This window comes from Pan troglodytes, chromosome 1 (assembly GCF_028858775.2).
Source record: "Pan troglodytes isolate AG18354 chromosome 1, NHGRI_mPanTro3-v2.0_pri, whole genome shotgun sequence".
NCBI classification, from domain to species: Eukaryota; Metazoa; Chordata; class Mammalia; order Primates; family Hominidae; genus Pan; species Pan troglodytes.
In genome coordinates, this window is record NC_072398.2 from 215,171,007 (window position 1) to 215,184,321 (window position 13,315).

A 13,315-nucleotide genomic window follows, 5' to 3' on the forward strand; every position below is an offset into this window, starting at 1 on the left:
CCAAGCAGGAGACTAGGGTTTGAGTGACACAGCATCCCACTTATTCATGAGGACAAGCATCATAGACCTGGTGGGAGAACCTCTCTCCCTATCATCTCCCTGCCAAGATGTGGAGCATGAGGAGGAGCCCAGGGGCCCGAGCCTGCAGTGCCCACGTGACCACGGGAAACTCACTCTGGGCCAGCGCAGGTAAGGAGCTCCAGTCCCAGACCAGCAACCTTGCAGCTGAGATGAGGGATGGACAGCAGCTCTGGGAACCAGCTTTATTTTTCTCAGGAGCCTCTCACTGGGAACCAGACAACCCCAGAGGGCATCTGTGCCTGCCCTTGGTGACAGTGTACTCCAATCTCGTCATTCATTAATGTGATGGCCAGTCACTGAGCACCTGGCAGATACTGGTTTTCCATCTTCTCACACTCAGCTCTGCCCAAGGTGGGATTTTTGTCTTTCAAGGCAGGAGCCATCGTCCCACCCAGGATGAGCCATCCTCTTCTGGGCTAGGTTAGAGTTGCCTGTTATGCCAAAGAATGGAGCTGGGCTGGAGGGAGGGGCAGGTGGTGATGGGGGAAGAGAAGCAGGGTCTCAGCCCAACCTCAGTACCAGGGCAGCTGGGGTGCCCTGTTTCATCTTGCTGGGCCGGCTCACTTTGGGGCTGGCGGATTTGTCAGGTTGGAAATTGCTTTCTTCATCTAGAACAGAGAAAGGGGGTGGAAGTGGGGGGGAATGTAAAGGAGGTTGTGAGGGGGGCTCCAGCATTTTTAGTCCCCTAAGGTTCATTTCCGGGCTGAATAGTAGAGCCTGTGCCACCCCATTGCACAGATGGGATCACTGAGGCCGAGAGGGGCAGGCTGGCCACTGGCCAGAAAACAAGGTAGGGTAGCCAGGCCCAGTGGCCAATCTGGGCCAGGAAGAGGGACTCATCAGTATCCTCTGAATCCCCCCAGGTTTGGATGGGAGCATGCTGGTGTCCCCCCACCTCCCCACCTCCCCAGCCTTCTCAGGCATGGGTCCCCTGCTTTGCTCTGCCCCCCGGGACCCTGGTACCTCCACCCAGGACACGCAGCCCACAGCTCTGCCCCGCGATGTCACGAAGAGGGACTGAAGGTTCAACAGCTTAAAGAGGTTTTGTGCCTGGATGGGGGATTGTTAGGAAACACTGGAGGGTAGATGGCGCCCAGCCCACCCTCTGGCCCACTCTGCCACGCCTCTGAGCCAGGAAGAGGGGCGGGGCCTGATATGTGTGGGAGGCAAGAGACCCAGGCCTGCAATGTCCAGTGTGGGCCACTGGGGGATGCCAGAGTCCACTCAAGGGTCTGGGCGGGGCTGCAAGTGGACAGGACCCAACATCCAGCACCCTCCAGCAGCACAGAGGGGGCGGGGCCACCTCCAGGTCCCCTGTCAGCCTCCGCCCTTGCCCCATCCTTGTGTCAGGCTCTGTCTCAACTGGCTACATAATTTGTCCAAGATCACACAGGCAAAATGGGGTGGACCTGAAATTGAAACGCACGTGTGCCTTGGTGCAACTCCACTGTCTTTCTCCACCCAGAGACTTCCATTTGCCAAGCCCCCCAGTTCCCTCATCTCTCTGCATCATCCCCGCAACCCTGGCAGTGAGGGGCGACGGCAGGAGCTGCCCTGTCCAGGCCCAGGAGGAGCAGGAAGCAGGATAAGACGGGCGGGGCGGGGTTGGGACGGGAGGCTGGAGCCTGAGCTCCTCATCAGCTCTTGCCCTGCCCCAGGGGCCTCGTGTGTCACACTCCCCAATACTTGTTACCTGGTGCAAGGTGGTCTCTGAGAATAGCGTCAGGGTCACTGGTTCCGCGGGGCAGCCCCTGGCCAAGATGTCCTGGAGACACTGCTGGGGGTGGGGAAGGGTTATGGGTGCAGGGCCGGCCTCCCCAGGATGCCTCTCTCAGACCACCTCTCCCTCAGGAGATCAGCGGGTCCCTCCCCTCCCATCCCTGCTGACCCACCCCCGCCCCATCCCCATGCCCCTCAGGAGTAACCACCTGGTGTCCTGGAGCCCTGGAAGGAGGCTCAGCCTGGAGGGCCTGCACCAGCTGGGCCCTCTGCACGATGCCTACCAGGATCTGGGACTCTGGCAAGTAGAGAGGGAGAGGGAGGGAGGTGCATTATGAAGAAACAGGCCTGAGGGCCAAGCTTCCGGAAGACCCTGGTGGTGTCCCCATGCTCCTACCCCAGCAGCTGCCCAGGGACTGCCTTACAAGCACCCGGCCGACTCTCTTTAGACATGTCAACCACCCCAAGGGAGGGTGGCCATGATTTCCATTTTACTGATGAGGAAACTGAGGCTCAGGCGAAGTGACTTGCCCAAGGTCACACGGTTGGTTGCTAAGTCACAGAGCCTGGATGCAGATCCTGTCTGCCTGACAGGTTCAAGAAGGAGGCAGACGGCATCCCCTACCCCCGACTTCCTCCTTCCTTCCGGCTGGGCACCTGTGCTCTCCACCAGGGGATACTCGGCCACGTCTGTGGAGGTCACAACCTTGACCACCTCCTCCAGCGGCGTGTCCTTGGCCAGTGTGGTGATGCTGTGGTTCATGAAGTGCTCCACCCTCACATGGTGGGAGCTGCAGGCAGAGGGGCTCCCATCAGGTCCCGGAGTCGGGGATGTCAGACCCAGGCCGGCAAGGGGATCTGGGGGGAGCTTTGCTTGAACCAGGGACCCACGGCTCTGGAATGTGGGCAGGGCTGGAGAGGTTCCTGGAATGAGGGACTCCTAGAACCCACAGTGGGAGGAAACCTGGGGACCACATTACTGACGGCCCAGTTCCAAATCCCCAGCCCCCTGGTCCCCCATGTCCCCCAGACCAGCTCCACTTGGGTCTTGTCCCACCTTGGACAGAGCTGAGTGTGAGATGACGGAAAACCAGTATCTGCCAGGTGCTCAGGGACTGGCCATCCCTTAATGAATAATGAGATTGGAGTACAGACCCAGCAGCCTTCCCTGGATAATTCCATTTGATTATAAAAGTATATGTCACCCCCAAGGAAAAACTTGGAAGGTTGAAAATCACTGGTATAAACAGCCCCATTTTCCCGATGGGGAAACAGGTTCAGAGCAAGGCAGCAGCTTGCTTGTGTTTGGAGCGGGGCCTCCGACTCGGATTCTCAGAGCCTCTTTGGTCTGCTTTTCTGGTGCCAGAAGCTGCTCTGGTCCATCTGGTTGAGTGAGGACTTCAAAGCCCATTTCCATTCTCATTCCACCTCCTGCTCCCAAAGTCCCAGCAAGGACAGCAGGAGTGGGGAGAGGGGAGGAGACCTCTCAGATCTGGTGCTGACTCTCTGTGTCACCTGGAGCAAGACACGGCACTTCTCTGAGCTCCGGTTTCCTCAATCTGTACACGGGGCAATACTCATCCTCCTGCTGTGAAGCCCAGCTGACCCCTAGACAGACACTGAGGCCTCAAGGCCAAGGACTTGCCCAAGGTCACCCGGGGCACTGGGGAGAGTGGAGATGAGAGCACAGCTGTGTGTCAGCCCCTCCCAGCCCCCATGTCCGAGGTCAGCTGCGGTGGCGTTTCTTTTTGGAGGTGCCCTCCACCCCCAGCCAAGCCCAAACAATGTGACCCCCTTCAGTCAGCCTGAGGTGGGCACCACTCACCCGATGTTGCGGCCCAGAATCCGTGGCAGGTATGGCAGCTTCTTGACAATGATGGTGCCATCATAGAAGGAGGGCTGGCAGCTCTGTGCAATGGCGTTGGCTGCCAGCACCGCCATCAGCACGGGCAGTGCATGCACTATCTGGCCGGTCAGCTCAAAGGCCAGCAGCGCCGTGGAGATGGTGTGGGTCACAGCCCCTGAGAAGGCCGCAGCCCCTGCCGGGGCAGAGCCACACAGGTCGGCTCAGGCCAGGAGCCAGGGGCCAGCCTGATGTGAGGGAATAACTAGCCTGGCTGCTGCCAGGGGCTAGGGTGGGAATTGTAAGAGGCCACAGCCTGGGCACTGTGGGAAGTGCCCCAAGGCCTGGGCTTGGTGAGAAGAGAGGGATAAGGGAGGCCACAGGGCTGGGGACAGGAGCCACGAGGGAGTGATGGGCCCCGGGGAATGGTGGGGCTCAGGAGGGACAGACCCCCATGAGGGGTAGGGGTTTCACTGGAGGACTCAGTGACTGCTCCGTGCCCTGGGGAACCACCAGCCAATTCTCCAGGTCCAGCCCAGCCCCACGACATTGCCCACCCAGCAGGGCCCTGACCCACTCACCTGCGAGAGCATACCCCCCAGGCATGATGGGATTGGTAACCCCTCCAGCCACAATGCCCTCAGGGAAGGCGACAGCAAGAGCCTCTCCCAAGAGGCGCCCGATGGCAGCTCCTGGCCACAGACTTAGGGTGAGGGGGAGCCAGGCTGACCCGGCCCCCACAGCCCTCCATCCCTGAGGACCATCCTTAGTACCACCCGGGAAGAGGGTGAACCAGGATGCATGGCCCTGCCCCAAGAACCCCAAAACTCTCAGAACCTCAGGACCCCAGACTCACCAAGGATAAAGATGGGCATGAAGTACCCGGCAGGCATGGGGATGGTGGTGGCCAGAATCAGCATCCAGAACTGCGGGAAGGGGGAGCCCAGGGCAGAGGTTAGAGGCCACTGGGCAAGGTGTGGACAAGAGAAGACAGGACAGGGGACAGGGGAGTGTCCTACAGAGAAAGAGGGTGCCAGCCATGCACCCACTGCCAGAGTCTGGCATTAGGGGAGGGTCCTCACCCTGAGAAATGCCCACTGTATGCCTGGCACTGTGCCAGGTACATTCCTTTCTTCCTTCTCAGCCTTCCCAGTAACCACCTCATTTTAAAGATGAGAAGACTGAGGTCCAGAGACCTGAAGCCACTTATCCAGGACCATGCAGTGGGCAGGGGGCACAGAAGGAAGTGTGGGTGGAAGGCCTGGGCTCCATGCCACCAGGTGCAGGGAGGCACCCCCGCCCCTCCCCACCAGAGCTGGTCCCGGCTCTGTGCACACCTGGGGACCAGGGGGCCCACCTTCATAACTAGGAAGAAGGCAAGGGTCCCAAAGATGGTGAACTGCGGGTGGTACCATTCCCACCAAAGGTGCTGGGGGTCGAGCTCCTCGGGCCAGGGTGGGCTGGAGTTCTGGGTCATCAGCGCCCAGGAGTGGTTGTCGAACAGCGAGTCCAGATGCTGCTTCATGGACAGCTGTGGCGGGGCAGGTGGGAACTGGACATGAGGGGCCTCCAGCGGCAGACCCCAGCCTCCCCCGCACCACCTGACCCCGCCTGGAATCCTCCTCTACCACTTCCCAGCGGGGGACCTTGGGCAGGGCTCTGACCTCCCAGAGCCATGGTCTCCTTATCTGCAGAATGATGCCCAGGTGTCACCCTGGCGGGGTGCTGAGGGGATTACGTGAGACACATGCAAAGGGGAAAACAAATGGGGGTTCCCACTCCTGCCAACCCCGCTCAAGACCCCTTACCCGAGAAGCTAGGAAGTGGCCCACACCAGGCGGGTAGGTGATGGAGGCGAGAAGCAAGGTGGCCAGAGCGGAGTACACAGGCTTGCTGTGGGGGGTGGGTGAGCTCTAGGGCTGGCCCTCCCTTTCCTACATCCCGAGGAGAGGGAAGCAGGACCTGGTCCAGGCAGCAGCAGAGCTCCCCAGCTGGGGGCTGATACCGAGGCAAGGACTGGTGAGGAGGAAGGGCGGGAGCAGGGAACATGGCCCCCTCCAGTGGGTAGAACCCGTGGGGTGAGCCCCTCAACTGGGTATGACTGAGGGCAGAGGAATCACGCAGGAGATTGAGAGGAGAATTGGGGCAGAGGCAGGCTAGGAGGGAGGAGAGAGTGGGCCGGGCCGGGGCGGGCCATGTGCATCTCCGGGGCAGGAGGGCTGGCCAATGCCAAGGCCAACGCCAGGGGCCACACAAGGTTTGAAGGGGCACAGGGTTTGGGGCTCAGTGAGGGGGTGGGGTTTCGCTGAGAGATTGTAGAATGAAGGAGGGATGGGGGTTCAATGTGGGGTTCGTAGCCCAGTAAGGAAGGGGGGACAGTGACTGTGGGGACTTGGAGAGGGTTGTTAGATGCTCCATGGGCTAGGGAGGGATTTAGGGGCTCAGTGGGAGGATGGGGGTGGGGCTTTCTACATAAGATCTGGAGTCCACAAGGGGCTCACTGAGATGTCCCCAGCCCCTAGCCCAGAGCCTACCTAGTAGCCAGCAGTTTGGAGCTGAACCGATTGGTCCTGATGAAGCTGAGGAAGGTTCGCTGACAGAAGAGGTAAGCACAGCTCAGGATGCCGCAGATGCCACTGCGGGGTGAAGGAAGGTAAGAGCAGAGCCTGACCCCAGTACCAGGGGCCGCAGTCCAGGCCTGGGGGGAATGCCTTTTGGATTCTCAGGGGCCCAAGGCACCCACTCACCCCAGCGCCACAAAAAAGAAGATCTCAGGCAGGTCGAAGGGAACGTCCACCCGGAAACTGGTCTTGTAGAGGGAGGTGATGGTCTCTGGGGAAGGAGGGCAGTGGGGAGCCAAGATGGCGCTCCCACCCTACTCAAACTCAAGTCCCAGACTAACAGCCCAGGGTGGAGGGGGTGCCAGGTCCTGACTCGGAATCTGTGTCCTGGCATTCCAGGCCCCCACAACCAGGCTCCTGCCTCCCTGCCCAGCCTCATCCCTTCTACCCTCAGGGCCCCTTGCCCCTCAACACAGGTCAGGGGCTCAACACAGGTCAGCCCCTTCCATCCTCCCAGAAGGAGGTGGGAACAGGGAGGAGGGAAAAGAGGGAGAGAGAGGGAAGGGAAGAGCAAGAGATGTACACAGAGGAGAAGGGAGGTCTCCCTCGCCCCGGCCCCCAGGCAGGGCCAGGGTCAGGCAGCCCAGGGGGCTCACCCTGCTCGCTGTTGAAGACCGCCAGGAGCCGGAACATGAAGGCCCCGCAGGTGGCCGCAAAGAAGCCCCTCCAGTAATCCCAGACAGAGAAGTGGGAAGACATGACCTCGATGCTGAACAGGACGCCTGGGGGCGACACTGATCTCAGGTGGGCCCCCACCCCCACCCACCTGTGGCTGTAGGGCCCCCTCCCCCATCTCGCCTCCTCCCTGAGCCATCTGTCCTGCTGTCCTACAGCCCGGACAGGGACAGACAGAAGGGGAGGGCAGGGCATGCGCCCTGGGCGGGGAGGACCCCGCTGCCCAGGGATCCATCCAGCCTGGAATGCAGGTGTGCGCCCTCTCACTATCGGGTGGGAACGGTTTGATCCCCATTTTACAGAGGAGGAAGCTGCGCTCAGAGAGGCCAAGGGGCCAGTGGATTTCAAACCCAAGTCTGTGTATTGTTACCCTGAAGCCTCTCAGCACCACCCAACCACCCGCCCCACCCCGCCGCCCCCGGGGGGTGGCTATACCCAAGGCGGGGCTGAAGTGAGAACAAGAATGAGCCCCATCCCCTCCTCCAGGCTCTCAGCTGGGCCGAGGGAGCCCAGGGTGTGAGGGGAGGAGCTTGAGGGACCCAGGGGGCGGGGCATGAGGGGGGTCTCACCGCTGAAGGGAGCTGCGAAGACTGTGGCCACGCCCACTGCCGCCGCTGCCACCAGCATTTCGTTTTGCTTGCTCTTGTTCTGGGGGATCCGAGTCCAGGGCTCAGAGTCAGCCCCCTCCCTCCCCACTCCCATTTCTCCAAGGAAGCCCCCGAGTCCCTAACCTCAGGCTCCCCGATGGTCGTGGTGCGCACACGGCCCAGGTAGGCAGCGATCATTACAGACAGGTGCACGAAAGGGCCCTGCAGAGGGAAGGGTGGGCCCAGGTGAGGGCAGCAGAGACAGTCTCACCCCGAGGCATCCCCACCACACCCCCTCCTCCATCTCCCCAACCCCCAGGGCTGTCCTCAGGTAGCTTTTGTCACACTGGGGACCTGGCCTGGCTCTTCCCCTAAGACTGAGCTCCCTGAAGGCAGGCACTGGCCTGAGTCTGCTCTGACCCAGCTTTGGTGGGGTATGGGGGAGAGCTGGGGCAGGGTTGGGTGGGCGGGGTGGCTGGGGTGCCCTCACCCCTGCCCATACCACTTTGCCCAGGAACAGGGTGCTGCCGGTGGCCAGGGTGCAGGAGAGGCCCACCACCTTGGCCCCAAAGTTCTTGATATCCAGGTAGTCCTCCAAGATCACACCCGCCAACATGGTCTTCAGCTCCGGGATTCCAGAACCTTAGCCAGAGAGGACAGGAACAAGCCGGGGACAATCTCTAAATTAAAACTCTGTGCCAGGCGCAGTGGCTCACGCCTGTAATCCCAGCATTTTGGGAGGCCGAGGCAGGCGGATCACGAGGTCAGGAGTTCGAGACCAGCCTTGCCAACATGGTGAAACCCCATCTCTACTAAAGATACAAAAAATTAGCCGGGCATGGTGGCGGGTGCCTGCAGTCCCAGCTACTTGGGAGGCTGAGGCAGGAGAATTGCTTGAACCTGGGAGGCAGAGGTTGCAGTGAGCCAAGATTGTGCCATTGCACTCCACCCTGGGCAACAAGAGTGAAACTCCATCTCAAAAACAAACGAGCAAACAAACAAAAAAAACTCTCATAACTCTACCTGCACAGTGTTTTCACATTATGATTTTTTGTTTTTTCCTTTGAGACAGGGTATCACTCTATTGTCCAGGCTGGAATGCAGTGGTTCGATCTTGGCTCATTATAACCCCGACTTCCTCAGGCTCAAAAGTGATCCTCCCACCTCAGCCTCCCAAGTAGCTGGGACTACAGGCAGGCACCACCACACCTGGCTAACTTTTTGTTGTGGTGGTTGTTTTTTATTTTTTGTAGAGATGGGGTTTCACCATGTTGTCCAAGCTGGTCTTGAACACCTGGGTTCAAGCGATCCACCCACCTCCCAAAGTGCTGGGATTATAGACTGAGTCACTGCACCTAGCCCTATTATGATCACGCAGAACCCTCAGAGGTTAGGATGCATAAACTCATTTTGCAGATTTGGATGCTAGAGTCAGAGAGGAATGCGAGTTGTCCACGTTCCTCCCACTGGGACTGGCAGATGGCTGTGTCAGGATGGGGGAGCTCTGAACAGAACCTCAGGCCACCACTGAGTGAGCCTGGAGCTCCCCTCTGCTGGCCTGGAGCTGGAGGAAGGGCTGAGTGGCCTGGGGGAGCGGCACCTCCTCCATGGGCCCCTTCCTGGCACCAGCACAGGCCCCGCAGGGCAATCTCCTTCCAAGGAGCCCTTGGAAAGTGAGTAGGGCCAGCAGTGACCCAAGAGTCAAGATCTGGCCTTCTTGCTGTGTGCCTTCAGGCAAGCCACATAACTCTTCTGGGCTTGAGAAATGAGGCTACAGCTTCCCGATTCCCCCCATCAGAAGCCCCCTGGGATCTGAGAAGGTTTTGGCAGTGGGCACTGGCGTGGCGACCGTGGACTCACCTCCAGAGGAGGGCGTGATGCTCTGGGAGAAGCCCGAGGAGAAAGAGATGAGGGCCACAGGGTACACAGTCCAGGAAAGATACCGGAGCAGGTGGCTGTCCCCAATCTCCCCGTACAGCCACTGGTGTGCTGGGGACAGCCGCCTATCAGGGAGGCACCCACAGCCTCTGCAGCCCTCGGGGCCAGACGCTGTGGTGCCCACTTACTGACCAGGAAATGGAGTCACGAAGAGGGGAGGACCAGGCCATACAGTGAGGGGCAGACCCCCAAGAAAAGGCAGGAGTACGACCCTGGGTCCATATCCCAGGTTTACTACTGCCTAGCTGAGTGACCTTGGGCAAGCCACTCAGCCTCTCTGAGCCTCAGTTTCCCCATCTGCCAAGTGGGCTAGTGATGGGCTCTTCCTCACAGACTCATTGAAGACTAAAGACATTAAAGACTAAAGGGCCACTGAGAACTACATGACACAGGTGTGAAGCACCAAACACCGTAACACCATAGTAGGTGCTGCTTCTGGCAGCTGAGGGTCTCCAGAGAAAATGTCTTAGACCCTTCCTGCCCAAATCCCCTCTTCCAGGGAGGCCTCAGGGTGGAGGCAGGCTGCTGAGGGAGCAGGGGGAAGACTCCAAGTTTGGTGATCTAGGCAAGTGTCCCCACTCCTGCCCCAAGGCACGGAGGAGGGAAGGAGAAGGAACGGGGTGGCTGGAAGAGGAGGCAGAGAGCTCAGAGGAGGAAGCGCTCTTGGGAATATTCAGGTCTCTCTTCCTTGTGCGGCTGAGGAGACTGAGGCCCAGAGAGGGGCAGGAGCCTGCCCAGGATCACAGAGCAAATCAGGAGTAGAGCCAGAGCCCTCCCCGCACCCAGGTCCGTCCCTGCACCGCTGCACTTGGCGGCCCATCTGGTATCCCCAGAGCGTGCCTAGAATCCCTTGGCCCAGAGCAGCACCTGCCAGGGAAGAGTTACCTCGGACCACATGCCCGATGGCAAAGTTCATGGCATAGCTGACCAGGGCCATGAGCACCCCGAGGGTCATCAGGAAGTACCAGTCTTCACCCAGGCGGAACAGCTTCTGCTTTAGCCACTCCAGGCCACCTGGGGCAGGGTATCGGAGTCCCAGCTTATGTTGGGGCAAGGGGCAGAGACAGCCCCTTCCCTGGAGGTCTGCTTGGCTCCAGGCAGGGAGGACCCTGGTAGTTGAGTCTGGGGTAGTCCTGAGGGGGCCCCGCCTGAGTCAGAGAGGAATGCAAGTTGTCCATGTTCCTCCCACTGGGACTGGCAGATGGCTGTGTCAGGATGGAGGAGCCCTGAACAGAACCTCAGGCCACCACTGAGTGAGCCTGGAGCTACCCTCTGCTGGCCTGCCTCACACTGGGGGCTGGGCAGGATTTGTGGCAGGTGACAGTGGTGGCACAGTGGATGCCAGGACTGCTGCCCCTGCCAGAAGGCCTTTGACCTGTCCACTCTCCCCACCCGTGCCTGTACTGGGAGGTTCCTGGGGGACAGGGAGTGGAGGGGGCTGGCAGCTACAGCTTTCACCTGCATCCCTGCAGGATCCATAGCTTAGAGAGCACCAGGGTCTAGCAGACTCCTGCGTGTCCCAGGGCCTGTGGTGCCAGGTATCCTCTGGGTCCCCAGCAATGCCCCTGGCCCGCTGGCTGCAGCCCAGCCTGGGAGCTGGCCCTCACTGGCTGTGGGCACCAGCCACTGGCGCTGCACTTAGTCTCCTTCTGTGGTCCCTACTTGCTCTGCCCCATAGCTGAGGGGACAGTCAGGTCTCAAAGTGAACAAGGCACATGGGGCTCCAAGGAAGGGTGCCAAGTGCAGGCTGCCCCAGCCCCTTGCTGTGGCCCCAGCTGTCCCAGCAGCTAACCCCCATATCCCCTCATTGACACAGGTAGGTGAGGGAGAGGCCTGGGTGGAGGATGGGCACAGTGACCAGGCCCTGGGCTGTATCCCCCGAAAGGCAGAGGGCAGATGCCCAGCCCATCTGACCCACAGACAGCTGGACAGACAGGCCCCTTCCCTCCCTGCCACCCAGGAGACTTTGGGCAGTCATGTCCTGGACAAATGACAGGAGGGTGGTTCCTGGGCAGAGAGGTGGGGTGGGAGCCAGGCAGGAATGATGTCCTGAGTGGTCCCCCGGGGGAAGGGAAGAGGACCTGGCTCTCACCTCGGATGCCTCGGCGGATGTGGGGACAGGGGCCCCACAGCTCCTGCAGAGTCACAGGGTCCCCTGAGGAGCCCTCACGCAGCCCCACCAACTCCTCCATCAGGCCCCTGGAGAAGCGGATGGAGGGAAGGACCCGGGTGAGCTGCTGCACATCCTCGCGCTGCCTCTAGGCCCTTCCAGTGCTCTCCCCACCCAAATGAAGAGGAAGGATTGTGTGTGTGTGTGTGTGTGTGTGTGTTATCACACTAGGTCTCTGTGTGCCCTCATCCCTGAGGTTCCGTCACTGAGGGTGTGTGCCTGTGTGTGTCATTTTGTGGGATGAGGGTGGGATTCCTAGGTGTCCCCCTGTGTCCAGCAGCAGACTGTGGACACTGCTCCCACCCTCCTGGGTCGCTTGGTGCTTCCACTACTGGGAGCAGTCTCTGCCCAGGGCTGTGACTCTCTCACTGCAGAGTCCCATGGATGGCTCCGACTCTCCCTGCCAATCTCGGAGCACCCTCCTTTCTCCCCGACAGCTCAGGCCACAGAGGCAGGAAAACCCCAGGACCAGAAGGAGGCCTCTGCAAAGCCAAAGTGAGGTGCTGGCTGCTGCCCCTACCATCCCCTATGCCCTGCCTGCCTGGCCCTTCCAGGTTCATACCCCAGTCCACGCCCAGAGACCCCTCACCTGTCAGTCCTCCTGCTGTGGCTGAACTGGCCCTCCTCTCACAGAGCCTCCTTTGCTCCCAGCTCCAGTGCACCTGGACAGGTATATGCTCTACCAATCATCATTCTCTCCCTGCCACCCCCGCCTCCCCGCCGGCCGGGGTTTATCGTGGAGATTAAAAACGTCCTTGACAAACCAACCAGAACTGTGGAGGCCAGAGCTGTGCAGGGCAGAACTGCCAAGAGAGAAGGGGAGCAGGCCTCTCAGGGCCCAGGGGTCTCAGAGCTGGACATGGAAGGTTTGGAAAAGCACAGAGGGAGAGGGGAGGAGGCTGGGCAGGGAAGGAGAAGGCAGGGGGGCAAAGGTGAGTGGGGCCAGCATGACCACAGCCTCCCTCCCAGGTAGAGAGTCAGCCTTCCCCCATATTAATTACCCTGAGTGCCCGCGGAAATCCCACGAGGCAGGCAGCATGATTCCGTTGTAGAGAAATGGTGTCTCAGGGAGGTGGGGCTGCCTGTCTAAGATCACGGAGGCCGAGGCAGAGCCAGGATTCCCAGCCCAGGTTTGCCTGGCTCCAAAGCCCGCAGGCTGTGCCACACGGTCCCATCCTGATGACCCATCTTGTCCAGGGCTGGCGAGGAGGCCGACACCTGGGTCAAGGCAGTGAATTGGGGTCAGGAACTCGGACTTGATCCTGTGTCCAGACCCTCCAGGCTCAGGAAATGCCTCTCAAAGCACACATCCAAGGGCCAGCGGCTCTGGTGGGGACTTCTGGGTAATTCCACAGAGTTTGTCCCACCCCAACAGAGGATGGCAGCACAGGTGTGAGGGGACATGGCGAGGAACAAGCACGTGCCGTGTGCCTGCGACATGTCAGGAGCGTCACATCTGTAGCTCAAGTCCTCCTCCCCACACCCTGTGAATGGGGAGAGCCTCCCCTTTTTGTAGATGGTCAGAGAGGTGAGTCACTCATCCAAGGTCACACAGCAGAGGCTGAACCCAGCCCCACACTGTGCAGCTCTTCCCCTGCCCGAAGCTCCTCCAGCTCCTGAGGCTGAACCAGGGCAATGGTTTGGGCACAGAACAGAAGAGTTGCGTCTGATGCCACTTTTG

The 13,315-nt window shown here is 60.2% G+C and overlaps 1 protein-coding gene across 3 annotated transcripts; it reads right to left on the bottom strand.

Annotated features, from left to right (window-relative positions):
• Window positions 1-249: 249 nt before the first annotated feature.
• On the bottom strand, window positions 250-12,414 carry CLCNKA (chloride voltage-gated channel Ka). Of its 3 annotated transcripts, none has more exons than XM_016954779.4 (20): window positions 12,224-12,412; window positions 11,557-11,663; window positions 10,350-10,478; window positions 9,387-9,515; window positions 8,029-8,168; window positions 7,671-7,748; window positions 7,509-7,587; window positions 6,861-6,986; window positions 6,391-6,475; window positions 6,178-6,279; window positions 5,452-5,536; window positions 5,001-5,174; window positions 4,500-4,569; window positions 4,225-4,335; window positions 3,626-3,839; window positions 2,458-2,591; window positions 2,010-2,098; window positions 1,775-1,855; window positions 1,045-1,131; window positions 250-689 (listed from the first exon to the last, which is right to left on the bottom strand). In XM_016954779.4, the coding sequence occupies exons 2-20, from the start codon at window positions 11,654-11,656 to the stop codon at window positions 642-644; spliced, it is 2,061 nt and encodes a 686-aa protein (XP_016810268.1). In that variant the 5' UTR covers window positions 11,657-11,663; window positions 12,224-12,412; the 3' UTR covers window positions 250-641. The 3 variants fall into 3 exon arrangements, with proteins under 3 accessions (XP_016810268.1, XP_016810267.1, XP_024212362.1); XM_016954778.4 differs by having other exon boundaries at window positions 1,775-1,858; XM_024356594.3 differs by lacking the exons at window positions 250-689; window positions 1,045-1,131; window positions 1,775-1,855; window positions 2,010-2,098 and having other exon boundaries at window positions 2,499-3,315; window positions 12,224-12,414.
• Between the last annotated feature and the right edge of the window lie 901 nt (window positions 12,415-13,315).

Excerpts from the sequence above, each read along its gene's own strand:
- CLCNKA (XM_016954778.4), bottom strand. The coding sequence starts at position 11,656 with ATGGAGGAGTTGGTGGGGCTGCGTGAGGGCTCCTCAGGGGACCCTGTG. Across the intron at positions 6,987-7,508 it reads CTTCGCAGCTCCCTTCAGCG|GCGTCCTGTTCAGCATCGAG; the intron begins GTGAGACCCCCC and ends TGTCGCCCCCAG. Across the intron at positions 1,132-1,774 it reads CAGAGACCACCTTGCACCAG|GCACAAAACCTCTTTAAGCT; the intron begins GTAACAAGTATT and ends TCCCCCATCCAG.